Source organism: Rhincodon typus, chromosome 10 (assembly GCF_021869965.1).
Source record: "Rhincodon typus isolate 14 chromosome 10, sRhiTyp1.1, whole genome shotgun sequence".
NCBI lineage: Eukaryota > Metazoa > Chordata > Chondrichthyes > Orectolobiformes > Rhincodontidae > Rhincodon > Rhincodon typus.
The window spans coordinates 43,162,964-43,177,923 of record NC_063341.1 but is presented as its reverse complement, the minus strand read 5'-3'; the positions used below and the strand labels follow the sequence as shown (position 1 = coordinate 43,177,923).

The window sequence follows — 14,960 nt, the reverse complement described above, 5'->3', positions numbered from 1 at the left end:
TTTTTTAACTAGATTCAGGGCAATCTGGAAAGTTGTTGCCAAACTTGTAGTTTATTTTGATAGTTAAAGTTATAGTGCCATCCAGAGGTCATTAGGCAGAGGACTGGGTATTTTGCTGCACTAGGATTGGTACTGTGTTTGGAAAGTTGGAACATCTAATGCATAATAGTTTACTGAATGGAAGTTGAAAACAATTTTCAACTTTGTCAGCTTGACTCCAAGACTAATTTTCTTAATAGAAAATGTTAATGAGAAATTGAATATGCAAGAACTATTTTTTTTTATATCTCTTGTTAATTCCTTGAGATTAACATGATTATTATTCAATTTTTTGGATTGTTTGTGTCATAATTCTTAGTTTTTCAGTGCAGAAATGACTATATAGAACTAATAAAATGCCAAAAAATTTGCTTACAGAATAGTATCTCTTTCATCATGAGTATTACGGATAATTAAACTATGAAAATAATTTGCCACCTTTAATATCACTTCAAGTTCAGAGAAGAGTTATATAATGTGCTGAGTCAGCTGATAATAATTTGCATCTTTTATGATAAAATACAATGCTCTATTATGGAATATGCAAGGAAAGACAATTTAAGGCAAAAATTGATACAGCCATCAATTTCATACTAAGCAAAATCCACTTTTGTCATAATTGCAAACAGATTGACTAGAACAAGTAAATGTTATATATTTCAAGACAAAGTACAATGAAAAGTAATAATGATTTTTACACCTCTATCACAATGTTGTGAGCTTTCTATATACCTCCCAACAGCCCACTGGGGACAGAGGAGCAGATATGTGGTCAGATACTGGAAAGGTGTGAAAAAAACAGGGTAGTTATGGTGGATGACTTCAACTTTCCTCTTATTGACTGGGACTCCCTTAGAACCAGGGGCTCGGATGGAGATCAATGTTTTAGATGTGTCCAGGAGGGCTTTTTGAGATGGTAAGTTGACAATTCAACCAGAGATGAGGCCATACTAGACTTGGTATTAGGAAATGAGCCAGGACAGGAGATCAATGTTTCAGCAGGAGAGCATTTTGGGCTTAGTGACCATAACTCCATAAGATTTTGAGTAGTCATGGGCAAGGACAAGAGTGGCCCTTGGGTGAGGGTGCTTAATTGGGCAAGTGCCAATTACATCCAAATTAGACAAGAACTGGGGAATGTGGATTGGGAGCAGTTACTTGAGGGCAAATCTACATCCGGCATATGGGATGCTTTTAAAGACCAGTTGATTAAAGTACGGGACATGCATGTATCTTCAAAAATAAAGAATAGGAAAGGCAGGATTCAGGAACCATGGATGACAAGGGAAATTGTAAGCTTAGTCAAAAAGAAAAAGGAAGCATACGATAGGTCTGGGGAGTTACAAACTGACTAAGCCTTTGCGGAGAATAGAAAAATTGGGAAGGAACTTAAACGTGGAATTAGGAAGGCTAAAAGGGACCGTGAAATGTTTGTAGCAAACAGGGTCAAGGAGAATGCCAAGGCTTTTTATGCATATATTAGAAGAAAGAGGGTAGTGAGGGAAAGAGTAGGGCCACTCAAGGACAAAGGAGGGAAGTTATGCGTGGAGGCACATGAAGTGGGTGAGACCCTTAATGAGTATTTTGTATCAATATTAACAAGGAGAAAGACATGACTGATTTTGATATCAGGGATAAATGTGTGAATACTCTAGAGAATGTCAATATATTGAAGGAGGAAGTCTCGGGTATCCCAAATTGCATTGAGGTCGACAAGTCCCCAGGGCCAGATGGGATCTATCCCAGGTAACTGCACAAGGCAACAGAAGAAATAGCTGGTGCATTACATCTTTACATCCTCTTTGTCCACAGGCAAGGTTCCAGAGGACTGGAGATTAGTCAATGTGTTTCCCTTATTTAAGAAAGGAAGCAGGGATAATCCAGGAAATTATAGGCCAGTGGGCCTGATGTCTGTTGTGAGGAAGCTCTTGGAGAAGATACAGAGGGACAAAATATTTGCATGTTTGGAAGAAAATGGACTAGTTAGTGAAAGGCAGCATGGTTTTGTATGGGGAAGGTCATGTTTCACCAACCTGATTGAATGTTTTGAAGAGATGACAAAGATAGTTGATGAGGGAAGGGCTGTGGATGAAGTTTATATAAATTTTAATAAGGCATTTGATAAAGTCCCACATGGCAGATTGGTACAAAAACCAAAATCACATAGGATTTGGTGTGGGCTGGCTAGATGGATACTAAACTGGCTTGGTCATAGAAGACAAAGGGTAGTGGTGGAAGGATGTTTTTCAGAATGGAGACTGGTAACTAGTGGTGTTCCACAGGGATCAGTCTTAGGTCCTCTGTTGTTTGTAGTATATATAAATGATCTGGAGGAAAATGTGGGTGGTCTGCTTAGTAAGTTTGCTGATGACACAAAGATTGGTGGAGTTGCTTGTAGTGCCGACAATTGTGAAAGGATACAACAGGATATAGATAGATTGGTGACTCGGGCACAGAAATGGCAGATAGAGTTTAATCTAGACGAATGTGAGTTGATGCATTTTGGAGGATCAAATTCAGGTGTGAATTATATTGTAAATGGCAGAACCCTTAGGAACATTAACATATAAATGGATCTAGGCATGCAGGTCCACAGTTCCCTAAAAGTGGCAACACAGGTGGCCAAGGTGATTAAGAAGGCATTTGGCATGCTTGCCTTCATTGGCCAAGTCTTGGAGTACAAGAGTTGGCAAAACATGTTGCAGCTATATAAAACCCTTGTAGGGCTGCATTTAGAGTATTGTGTGCAGTTTTGGTCACCACACTACCAGAAGGACATGGAAACTTTGGAGACAGTGCAGAGAAAGTTCACCAGGATGTTGCCCGATCTTGAGGGCATTGGCTATCGGGAAAGGTTAAAAAGACTAGGATTGTTTTCACTGGAAAGACAGCGGCACAGAGGTCTACAAAATTATGAGAGGCATAGATAGGGTGGATAGTCAGAGGCTTTTTCCCAGGGTTGAAGTTTCAATTACAAGGGGACACAGGTTCAAGGTGAGAGGGGAAAAGTTTAAGGGAGATGTGTGAGGTAAGTTTTTCACGCAGATAGTGGTAGGAGCCTGGAATGCACTGCTAGAAGAGGTGGTGGAAGCTGCAACTTTGGTGACATTTAAGAGGTATCTGGATGGTTACATGAATAGGGAGGGAATGGAGGGATAGAGACTGAATAAGGGCAGAAGGTTTGTTTTTTAAATTGGTTAGGGCATGATGATTGGCACAGGCTTGGAGGACAGGAGGACCTGTTCCTATGCTGTACTTCACTTTTGTTCTTTTTGTCCCTCAGTGAAACTATTAACGAGGGAGAGAAGGGTTGGAGAAGAGTGGGGTTGTGTAAAGTTGTATGGCAGAAGGATAGGTCTGCACTGGTAGAGAGAATGGAGGAGGGTTTAGAATCATAGAAAATGTACAGCACACAAAGAGGCCACTTAATCCATCATATCTACATTGGCCAAAAACAAGGCATCCAACCTATACCCATTTTCCAACATCTTGTCTGCTAGCCTTCTAAACTATGAAATCTATATCCCTGTCAGTGACCACTCAGCCAAGGTAAATACACTCTTCACATTTAATCTATCCCAGTGTCTCAAAATTTTGTATATCTCAATCAAATTCTCCTCAGCCTCCTTTGTTCCACGGAGAATAACCCAAACCTATCCAATTTTTGCTTATATCTCTACGCTGGTAGAGACAGTGGTGGAGCAATCACTCTACAACCTGTGCTAGGATAGGGAACAGGGCGAAATGCCCAGAACTCCTGCTTTGGTACAGGAAATTCAGGAGAAATTGCTCTGTGCTTGGGGGTGGGTAGTTTGCTCAGTGTAGGGAGATGGGGAATGGCTCTGTTCTTGGAGTGGGATGGTTATCCTGTGTTGGGGGGGTAGCTGTTACTCTATGCTGGTGGCAAATGGGGTCTGTGCTGGGACAAGGGGGCTTGCTCTGTGTTGGGAACGGTGGAGATTGTTCTGTGCTGGGAGAGGAGAGGCGATTGCTCTGTGCTGGGAGAGGAGATTGTTCTGTGCTGGGAGAAGGGATTGCCCTCTGCTATGGAGAAGATTGCTGGGAGAGAAGGCGGGATTACTGTATGCTGAGAGAAGGGATTGATCTGTCCTGGGATGGTGGCGGGGACTGCTCTATGCTGGGAGGTGTGGGTGTTTTCTTTGTTCTGGGAGAGGGATAGTGTTGCTGTGTTGGCAGAGGAGGTAGCTCTATTCTGGTGGAGGGATTGCTCCGGTCTGGGAGAGAGGGGCAAAGTCAAAAATCATATGACACTAGGTTATAATCCAACAGGTTTATTTGATGTCACAAGCTTTCGGAGCAGAGCCCCTTCATCAGGTACACATGTTCTGCGATTGGGGGTGCTGGTTGAGATTGCTATGCTCCGTGTTTGGGGTGGGGGTTGAGATTGCTCTGTTCTGGGACTGGGAGGGGGGTGTTGAGATTGCTCTGTTCTGGGACTGGGACGGGGGTGTTGAGATTGCTCTGTTCTGGTAGAGAGAAAGTTCCCTCTCCCTCTCAAACTGCTCGGCTGCGAGACCAGTTGACAGCTGCGTCACGTGCAAACGCGGCCGTAAAGACGATGTTTATTTCTCTTCACGACAGCGTGACAAGCAAAATTAGAGAACGACGTTGCCGTAAAGTGATGTGGAAGCGCTCATTCTTTCCAGGGGTCGAGGGTATTGTCTTATTTCCTTTAGAATAATAGTAGGGCAAAATTTTCAATTATGTTGTTTTAGACGGTAGTTAGTGTTTAGTCCAGAGCTGAGAAGGCTCATTAAATAGTGGTATTTTTGATTGTTGCCGACGAGGGAAAAGTTGTTGAGAGGTGAACTCCCTCTCTCCCTGTGTCTGTCCTGAACAGCCGGACATAATTGAAAAAAGCAGCAGAATGGCGGCCATGGACCGAGAGATGATTCTTGCCGATTTTCAGGTGCATTCGATGTTTACAGAGATTTTTTCCATGTCTTGTCTAACGAACTATGGATGAACAAGAACATTTACCTTTTGTTTTATTTTAAATGGTGGCAATGGTGAACCAGTTATCTGGTTGTCATGTAAATAATTGACCACATGTTGCGGGTGTTAAATATAGGATAGGACGATGTAGCTGATTTTATCCTTTGCTATATGTATTTATTTAAAAAAAGTTACGTTTAACATGTTATATTTTTGAATGCTAGGGTTTGGTGGAAGAATCTAATTTATTTGAAGGAATCTGACTCTTTGTTTCTTACTTATAATTCACACAATTTATTAACTGAAAGCAACAACTCCAGCAATCATAAAATGTACCAAATAAAAACCCAAAGAACTGCGGACGCTGGAAGTCAGAAGCAAAAACAGAAGTTGCTGGATAAGCTCAGCAGATCGGGCAGCATCTGTGGGGTGAAATCAGAGTTCATGTTTTGGGTCCAGTGACCCTTTAGCCCTATGAGCTAAGTCTACCTCCATCTTGAAAGCTTCAGTGGCATTTGTATTCCATATCAAATGGTTTGGGCAAATTTGCTGTGTTTTATGCTTGATTTATTATGTATTAGTGTTTTATTATCTAAACCACTTATAGGCTCATTTTTTTTAGCAAATACGTAACAGCTTATTGAAACCTAAATTGTTGCACATCACAAAATCAATAATCTATTCAGGTATGTTACCATTTAGGCTGTGGGATAAAGTATTAATATGCCTGCTGTTTTAATGTTAAATACTTGACAAACTGTTAAATGAGAACACTGGTGATGTAGAGCAGAAAGTGAATTGGTGACCTGCATCAAATGAAGTGGTGAATAACTTGTACTTCTGGACCTGATGATTTACTGATTCTTTAAAATCATCATTTGTGATATCAGTGAATGTTCATGTTCAGATAGAAAAGTCTTTAATGTTTTGGAAGGAATGTGAAATGTCAAATGGTCAGCTTTTCTTCACAAGTTGTAACTTTTTTTCGTCAGTCAATTATAGAGCCAAATACTTTTCCAGTACAAGAGAAAGCCAGTTGGTCTATTATATCTGTGCCAGCCATTTTCTTTGATTTATGGGATGAGCAGTCCCTAATATCTGAAGGTACGTGAGGAGATCGATATAAGTTTGAGACAAGAAATGCAGAGAGATGTGAGAAATTTCCTTTTTTCTAAAAATCAGCAAGTATTGGTGATCTGAAACTTGATGCTTTTGAAGGTGATGGAATTGTGGATCATTAATAATTTCAAAAGAAACTTGAATAGGTACTTGAGGGGAATAAATTTGCAGGACTATAGGGATAGAGCAGGGAATGGGACTGACTGAATTGTGATATAGAGAGCTGTCATGGACTCTTGAACCAAGTGGTGGCCTCCAAAACCATGATGTCTCTGATATTGATAATGAGGTGGGAGGGTAGGGGCAAACCAGTTGAAAATAAAAGTGCTCCACCAGATGTACAAGAGAAGAGGAAATTCTCCTAGTCCTCAACTTCAAAGCATTTTTGACAGTAGTCTGTAATCAATTTGGTTATCCTTGTAGTTACGTAGTATCAAGCCAGCTTTTGCCCTCGAGGTGAGTGGGTGGATGTCTCTGCTGAACCTTTTTTGAGTTTTATTATTGAGTAATTTAGTTTTACCTACCTAAAAATATGGAGGTATATAATGCTTTTGCAGAGCAAGTAAGTATCATCAGTGGGTTCATGTTGATTAAATTTATCAGCTATACGAGAATTAACTGATCCTTGGGCTTGCAGACTTGGAAGGTCCCCTGATGTTTAATTCTTGATTTACGCAAGTAAAATTCCTGGTAAGACAGGATACCAGTATGCTGGTGACGAGCAGGTCAGAAATTCAGACAAAGCAGCTGGAATTCTGGAACCAGTGGCAACAGTGTGTTAAGACGCAGGGAAGTGGGAAGGGGAGGGAAATGGCATAAGAAAGAGGGGCCCAGATTGGTGCTTGTAAACAATAGAATGGAGAGGGCATGGTAAAAGGAATACGATTATTCAATACTGTTGCACATATTGCGGGTGTTAGACCTGTCCTATTTGTGCCTGATCTTTGACATTTAAATCAGCATGTGCTTGTGGTTTTTTTCCTGTACCGAGATGTCCCAGAGCATCTTGGGCATTGGAAAGCGAAATGACAGATCAATATCAGGGGATATTAGAGCTAATGACCAACAATTTTGAGGATTTTACTTTTTAAAGAAGGAAAATGAATTAGGGAGTTGCAGATGTTTGGAGCGGGAACTTCAGAGCTTCATGTCTAGGCAACTGAAACAGAACCACCTGTACTTAGTCCCAAAACCCTGCATTTTGGTCCTGTTAAAGTATATTCCCTTTTGAAACTTCCTATGGAACCTGCGAGCACCATCCCCTTGGAATTGCATTTCAGATCTTAATAACCCTTTATGGGGGGAAAACTCAGTTTCCCTTCTAGTTCTCTTGTCAGTGTTTTAAATGTGTGGCCTGTGGTTACCAACCTACGTGCCACAGGAAACCACTTCTCCCTACTTCTGTAGCAGAACTGTTTTACGATTGTAAGTATTTGTTAGGTCTCCCATTTTTTTTCTGCTCTGAGAATTATTCCCATTTTCTGCGTGGTCTTGACATAGCTTGATTCATAGCACAGAGCATTTCAGTTGTTAAACCTGCCTGATATCCTTCAAGGCCTCATTCTCTCTCTCTAAATTGTGGTCAGATTTGTAGACTGCATTCTAGTTGATGTCTCGCCTGTGTTTTGTAAAGGTTGAGCATAACCTCCCTGTTTTTATATTCTAGACTACATTATACAAAGGAAAGCTTCCTGTCTTATTTTATAAAAACATGAAGTGCTGGAGCAATTCAAGAACTCATGTCTGGCAGCCTCTGTGGAGAGACAAACAGAACCATTCTGAAGAAGAGTCATACTGGACTCCGAATGTTAATCCTGTTCCTCTCTCCACAGATGCTGCCAGACATGCTGAGTTTCTTCAGATTTTGCTGTTTTATTTCCATATTCTTACGTTTTACTTGCTGTGTCAACTTTTTGGATTCATGCTCTGAGCTGATTTTAAGATTGGAAAGCTGATATTGCTTGATGTGTTGTACTAGATTCCTTTTGGTGTAAGTTAGACATTACCTTGTCAATGTAGTGTATTCCATGTGAATTTATATATGGCAAATATATTTCTTAGTCACTTTTAAACCATAATGAAAAATGAGTCATTTGTCTTTTTCATGGAAAAAGAAATAATTATCTTACTGTGGGTATCAGCAGCAAAACCAGCATTAGTTGCCCCTCCTTAACAGTCCTTCAACTGAGTGACTTGCCAGACCACTTCAGAGGGCAGTTGAGTCAGCATATTTCTGTATGCCCAGCCCAAGTGAAGATGACAGTTTTTCTTCCAAGAAACATCAGTGAGCTGGATGGATTTTATAATGACATTTGATGGTAGTTTCATGGTCACCATTACTGAGACTGGTTTGCAATTCCAGAATAACTCATCAAATTTAAATTCTGTCTGCTGCCATGGTGGAATTTGAATCCGTGTCTTCAGAGAATTAGCTTGGACCTCTGGATTACTAGTTCAGTGACATTTACTGGTAGCTACTGTCCCCTAGAAAAGTGATGGGTGTTAGATTCAAGCAATCTCAAAAGATGGTTAAGTCTTTGGATTTTGGTTTCAGAAATTTGCTGTTATTCGGAGAAATACAACAATACACTGTTAATAGAGATTAAATCTTTGGGTTGAACCAAGGACTTCATTGAGCAGTGTTGGAGAAGTGAGGAGTGGATATGTAGTGGGAAACCTGTGTCACGTCCAAATGTGAGACTGAGTTGTAATTAGTCTGGTTCATCCTCAGGTTGTCAGTGAGGGGAATGTAGTCTGTGGCTAGGGAATGGAGTTTGTTGTGTGAGTGAAAACAATGACTAAAGTGTTGCTAGTATTAGAGGAAATTTTGGCTTACACTGTACTGAATGCTGTTCAATTATTTTGATAATTGATTGACACTGGCGGAGTCAAGGTGTGATGGTGAGGTAAATCTGGATGTCGTCTTAACCTAATGTTTCAAGTAAAGTTGTGAAAACTGTTTACATGTTGCTGAGGGGCAGCATGCAGCTGGGGAATGGAACAGTGTTAGGGATAGATCTACGAGGGCATCCATAGGTAATGGAGCGGGCGGAGAAGCCTGTCCAAGGTGATACTGAAACTGTGCTTGGATAAATAACAAAGGAACATGATGCCAGCTAAACTTTTTTTTTTCTCCTGATTTGTATGGAGTAGTACCAAGATTACACTACAGAACATTATTAAGCATTGCAACTCTTTGCATAGCTGCATACAGATTGGCTCCCAGGTTTGATTTTCTCACTATTGTATTCCAGTTTAGGATTGCTGTGGTGTTCGATAGCACCACCTTCCTGTTCTAAGTGGGATCAGTGAATTTGGCCATTTGTATATTTGGGAGACAATCTGCATTGCCAATTTTGTCCTGAAGCTATAAAATATGTGGATGCGTGATTTATCTCCAGTATTGCTGATGCTGAGATGGATGATAAATGCTTTCAAAATGGCAAGGTAGTTTTGCCTGTAATATAATACGCCATCAGGAGTACTGATGGACAATAACTGAGTATCTTCAGTTCTGTTTTAATTGTGCAGGTATTCCAGAATTTGTGGTGTGAGTCGGGGATTGCTTTACCATAGCCCTGTTCGGAAATAAATAAAATGACAATTGTAAGCATCCACTAGCATTACATAGAACTAATTAGAGGGTACTCTTGTGTTTTATAAGGTAAAACAGGCTTGGGTTGATTGTTGGATTTTTGATTGAATAGTCATTTTTTTTTTATTAAATGTTGATTGTTGGAGTTTTGATGCTTTCACCATTGAATTACACAGCTAAGTTCATTGGGTTTCACAGATTATAAATAGATTTCCCATTTTATTTGGTTGTCTCAAATGTATACAGAACAATATAAAACATGATATGTAAAAGCAACAGTTACATCTGGTTAAATCATGAGGAAGTGTTATGTTGCATAATATTGGACTTTATTGCCTTAAATTTTAAATTTTGACAAGTGAACTATTTGTTTATACACCATCACTGTTCTCCACTTCTCTCCCCACACAAGAATAATAAACATTTTGTGTGCATGCAGTTGTTACATAGATATGTAATGTTAACCCTCTCTGGAGCTTAGCCAAGAGCTCAAACAACAAATATTTTCTCAACACTACCAATTTTGTCTTCCAGCTCATGCACTTTGTTCCGCGACACCTTTTTAAATTTAATGATTCAAAATATGCATCATGGTCAATGGTGTAAATCGGTAAAACAAATAACTTTTCACTGTACAATATTACACTTGCTATACCTGAGAAACTTACAAATGTTTGTCTTTTAAAACATTACTTTCCATCCTCTTCAGGCATGCACTGGAATTGAAAATATTGATGAAGCTATTACATTGCTCGAGCAGAATAATTGGGATTTAGTGGTAAGTTCCTGGTGTGGCATTTGAGAAATGAATAATTTTGAACCGTAAAGTATTTTTAGGAGTCCTTTACAAAATTTATGAAATACTACTTTGAAGTTTAATTTACTATGCAATTAAATTCTGAAGAATGCAGACCTGCTGAATTATGGTAAGATTGGATTGTTGCTGTAGCGTGACATGTAGAAATATCTGTTGGCACAGTGTAAGTAATTTTTTTTATAAATCTGTATCCATTCCATTTCTTGTCTGTGACTGTTTATGACATCATCTGAATGCACAATACCCAGCTCACTCTCACCACAGTTATCTCAACCTGTCTATTATATTTAATTTCTTACACTGTCAACTAACAGCCAGTATTTGGTGTACAAACGTTTCTTCCAGTTAAGTAATAAATAATAACTACTGAAGTAATTATCTTTGGTCACTGCCATTTCATTCATTACCTAACTGCTGATTCTATCCCCCTTTCTGATTATTGACTGTGGCTGAACCAGAGTGTTTGTAATTTCAGATTCATGTGTAACCCTAGCTGATCTTCTGACATTATAATCCTTTCCATTACCAATGACCTTCATAAATTGACCTGACTCAACCCATCTGTTGCTTAAAAATCTTGTCCAGAGCTTTGTTACCTCCAGATACAACTCTTGCAAAACTGTCCTGGATCATTTTGTATCCCACGTTCCCTTTAAACTGTGTAGTTGTGCCTCAATAGATATGTTGATGAGTGGCTTCCACTTCGGAAGCCGATGCCATGCGTGGACCCTTGGAAGTCTGCACACAGCAAAACAACTAAAGGAAACATTACTTGCATCCTCACGAACTTGAGCTTATGTATAACTCTGCATAAATCCAGTGATAAGACATCTTTGCTATTTGACAGGATTTCAATTTTAGATAAGAATCCTGTCCTTTTTTAATTTTTTTTGTTTACAAATGTCACCTCCCTTTGACCGCTGTTACCTCTAATGCACTAGGAGCCAGAGCAGGGATTTGGAATAGGATCTGCTGTGTAAAAGTGAGAAAGGGATTTAGGGCTGGGAACAGTGGCTGCTGGACGGCTGATGTAGAGGAGGAGCTGCTAAATGTAGGGTATGGGAAGGCGTTTGAGGTGGAGGGGCTGCTGATAGTGTGCACCGAAGGGGGCTGGGAGTGACATAACTGGAGGAAGTTTTCCAGCAAGTTTCAAACAGTCTTGAGGTTACACAAAAAGACCAGAAAAATCAAGTCAATACTTTACCCTATGCCACTGGAATCGTCATAGATGCTAACCAGGCAAGGGCTGGATGATCATTTAATCATCTTAAAAAGGAAGTTCTGAAGCCTTGGCAAGGTTTGATATCAGTAAGAACCTGATCATTGAATGTGCTAAAGTTAACGAAGAAGCAGAGACCAGGGGAGTCCATTGATTTCAGCAGTAAAATTGTGCATATTGCACTGCATAAGATGAACTAGAGGAAGTAATATCTAATTTAATGCAAGTAAAGAAGGATTTACTCCTTGTGGAGGGAGCACAGTTTGTAAAGCACACTGAGATTCGGAATCAGAATATGGTCAAATTTTGCAGAGAGAGTCTGAGGCACAATGTAAGAAGTGAGTCTGGGCAATTTGTAGACCCAAATTCATAAAGCATGCTGAAGCAAAGCATGCCAACAACCATTTTCGATTATTATTGCTTCAGCAGACAACTCTGATTTAGCATCTGTATCGGAAATAATCCAGAGGACAGTGCCTAACTATATGAATAATAATTTTATGCATGATTTTGCAAGGGAGGAGCATGATTGTTGAGTTAAGGAGGATGTCGGATGTAGGCCTAACACGAAATAATGAGTGTTAATTTCTAAAGCGAATGATCAAATTTGAGATCACATAGTGCAAACCACAGGAATAATGACTGATCCTCAAAACAAAGGTAATTGGAGAACTTCTGCAACTCTGGAACAAGTGTGACAACGATTCCGAGGGATGGTTCACCTAGTGGGGGAATTCATTAAAAAAGAATCTATCAGTAATTAATGGACTGTTGAGAGAGAGAGAGAGAGCTATTGAGACAAGGCCAATAGTGTGGTGCTGGAATGCCAATAGAAAATTTGTTTGAAGATTAAATTGTTAACTTCTGTGGTATTAAAGGTCAAGTTGCCATATTCCTACCTGACCATAGGGCTGTTCCCATGAGAGAGTGATGATGGTGGTGTTTTAACTTAACGGTCACCACACTTCAGTTGATGGGAGAAGTTGAGAAAGGGAGTCCTTCATGGTAACCTCAGCTAGTGCAGGAATTGAACCCATGCTGTTGGAATCACTTTGCATCACAAATTGGCCATCCAGCTCGTTGAACCCCTCTGTAGTACTATGACATTACAACTTGCAGTTAGCATCACAATGCCTGTGGATACAAACCATGGTTAGGACATTTAGCCCCATTGAGCTGGCTGTGCTATTCAAGAATATAATGTGTAAACTATCAGTTCCTGGACTAAATTGGAGGGATTTGTTTTTTATCTTTCAAAAGGCTGTGAGTCTTTGGAAATCCTCCTGAAAATGTGGTGGAAGCAGAGTCCTTGAATATGACCTATGACCCTATAATATTGTAACCTTAAATCCATGTGCCTGCCTACCAACCACTGATAGTTTTTGTCAAGGGGTTAAGAGGTTACCTGTTTATACCTTTAAACGTCTTCAAGGACTCTGCTTACACCATCTTTTCAGGAAGAGAGTTCCAAAATACCAGGACCCTCTGAAAAGGGAAAAAAAAATGCTAATCTCTGTTTCAAATGGATGACTCCTGAGTTTGAAATAGTGACCCCATTTCTGGATCAGCCCACAACTTGAATCATTTACTTTGTACTGTTATGTGGTCTGTGGTTTTCCTGAGTTCCTCCCTCCCTTGCATTTCCAGATTTATTGCTGCTTTTGGGATTTTTGCTTGTGTTCTTTGTTGGGTAGACTCTAGGGGCAGCACAGTGGCTCAGTGGTTAGCACTGCTGTCTCACAGTGCCAGGGACCTGGATTTGGTTCCAGCCTTGTGTGGAGTTCCTCCTGGTGCTCTGGTTTCTACCTACATTCCAAAGATGCGCAGGTTACGTCGATTGGCCATGCTGAATTGCCTACAATGTCCAAGGATATGTCAGCTAGGTGGATTAGCCATGGGAAATGTAGGGTTATGGGGGTAGGGGTGGTTCAGGGTGGGATGCTATTCAGAGGATTGGTATGGACTGAATGGCTTGCTTCCATGCTGTAGGGATTCTATGATAATACCTGTTTGATTCACCTGTTATATTTTAAATTTCCACTATTAATTCCCCAGTCTGACTTTCTATAGGACCAGTGCTCATTTTGTTAATATTTCTGGCTTCTCTAATTTTGCCGCATTTATTGGTTTTTTTGGTTGTTTATTTTTCTGACTTGCCACTTGCCTTTGGAAAGTTTATGCCCTGAAGTTGGATACCATACTAGCTAACCATGAATGGTGGTCTGTCGCTTGTAAGTTTTTTTTATTGTTAGGATGTATCTATTTTGTATATTTTGAAATATCCCCAATAAATGTCTACCACTGCATCACTGTTGACCCATCCTTCAACCTAATTTGCTAATTCACTCTAGACAACTTTGATTTCATGCTGTCATAAATGACATTATTTAAATTGAAAATACCAGTCCTGGATCCACTTCTTTCTCCATCAGATTGAATGTAAAATTCACGCATATTACGGTCACTGCTACTTAGGAATGTTTTCACTGTGGGATCATTATTTAAATAATCTATTCTGTTGCACAGTAATTGATCTAATATAGCCTGCTCTCTGTTCAACTCCAGACCATAGTGTTCTCCGAAATTATCCTGAAAACATTCTATGAGCTTCTCACCTAGGTTACTTGTACTCATCTGGCTTTTCCTATTTGTGTGTAGATTCAAATCTCCCATGATTATCACCATGCCTTTCAAACAAGTTCTCAGTACTTATTCCTTTTATGCTCTTTCCCACTGTGAGGGGGCCTCTATACCACTGTCACAAGTGACTTCTTGCCTTTTCTCTCTCTCATCTCCACCCAAACTATTTCCACATTCTGGTTTCCTGAACTTGGATAATTCTTCTCTGTTGTGCTAATACCATCCTGAACTAACAGAATACCACTCCCTCTTTTTTCTACTTTCCTTGTTATTCCTAAATAACCTTTCAAGATTTAAGTCCGAATCCATGTCATCTTGCAAACATGTCTCTGTAATGCTACCAGATTGTACTTATTCATTTTTGCTGTACTCTTGTTCATCTGTTTTGTTTCAGATGCTGAAGGCAGTCAGATTCTGAGCCTTAGTTATAGACTTTTTTTGCTTTGTAAATTCTAGTGTTATATGTTTGCTGATTCTTAGAATTATACTCTCTATCCCTTCCTACCTGTTTTAATACCTTGCTCTTTGCCCTTGACTGTAAACTTAGATTTACCCCATCCACTCAAAATTGATTG

At 39.8% G+C, this 14,960-nt stretch overlaps 1 protein-coding gene across 1 annotated transcript in view; it reads left to right on the top strand.

The window, feature by feature from the left end:
* Positions 1–4,671: 4,671 nt before the first annotated feature.
* Positions 4,672–14,960, top strand: part of LOC109914996 (FAS-associated factor 1-like) — a 106,586-nt gene continuing 96,297 nt past the window's right edge. The window contains exons 1-2 of the mRNA XM_048602093.1: positions 4,672–4,969; positions 10,419–10,487. Coding sequence (XP_048458050.1) covers positions 4,928–4,969; positions 10,419–10,487 — 111 coding nt within the window. The 5' untranslated portion in view covers positions 4,672–4,927. The remainder of the gene's footprint in view (positions 4,970–10,418; positions 10,488–14,960) is intronic.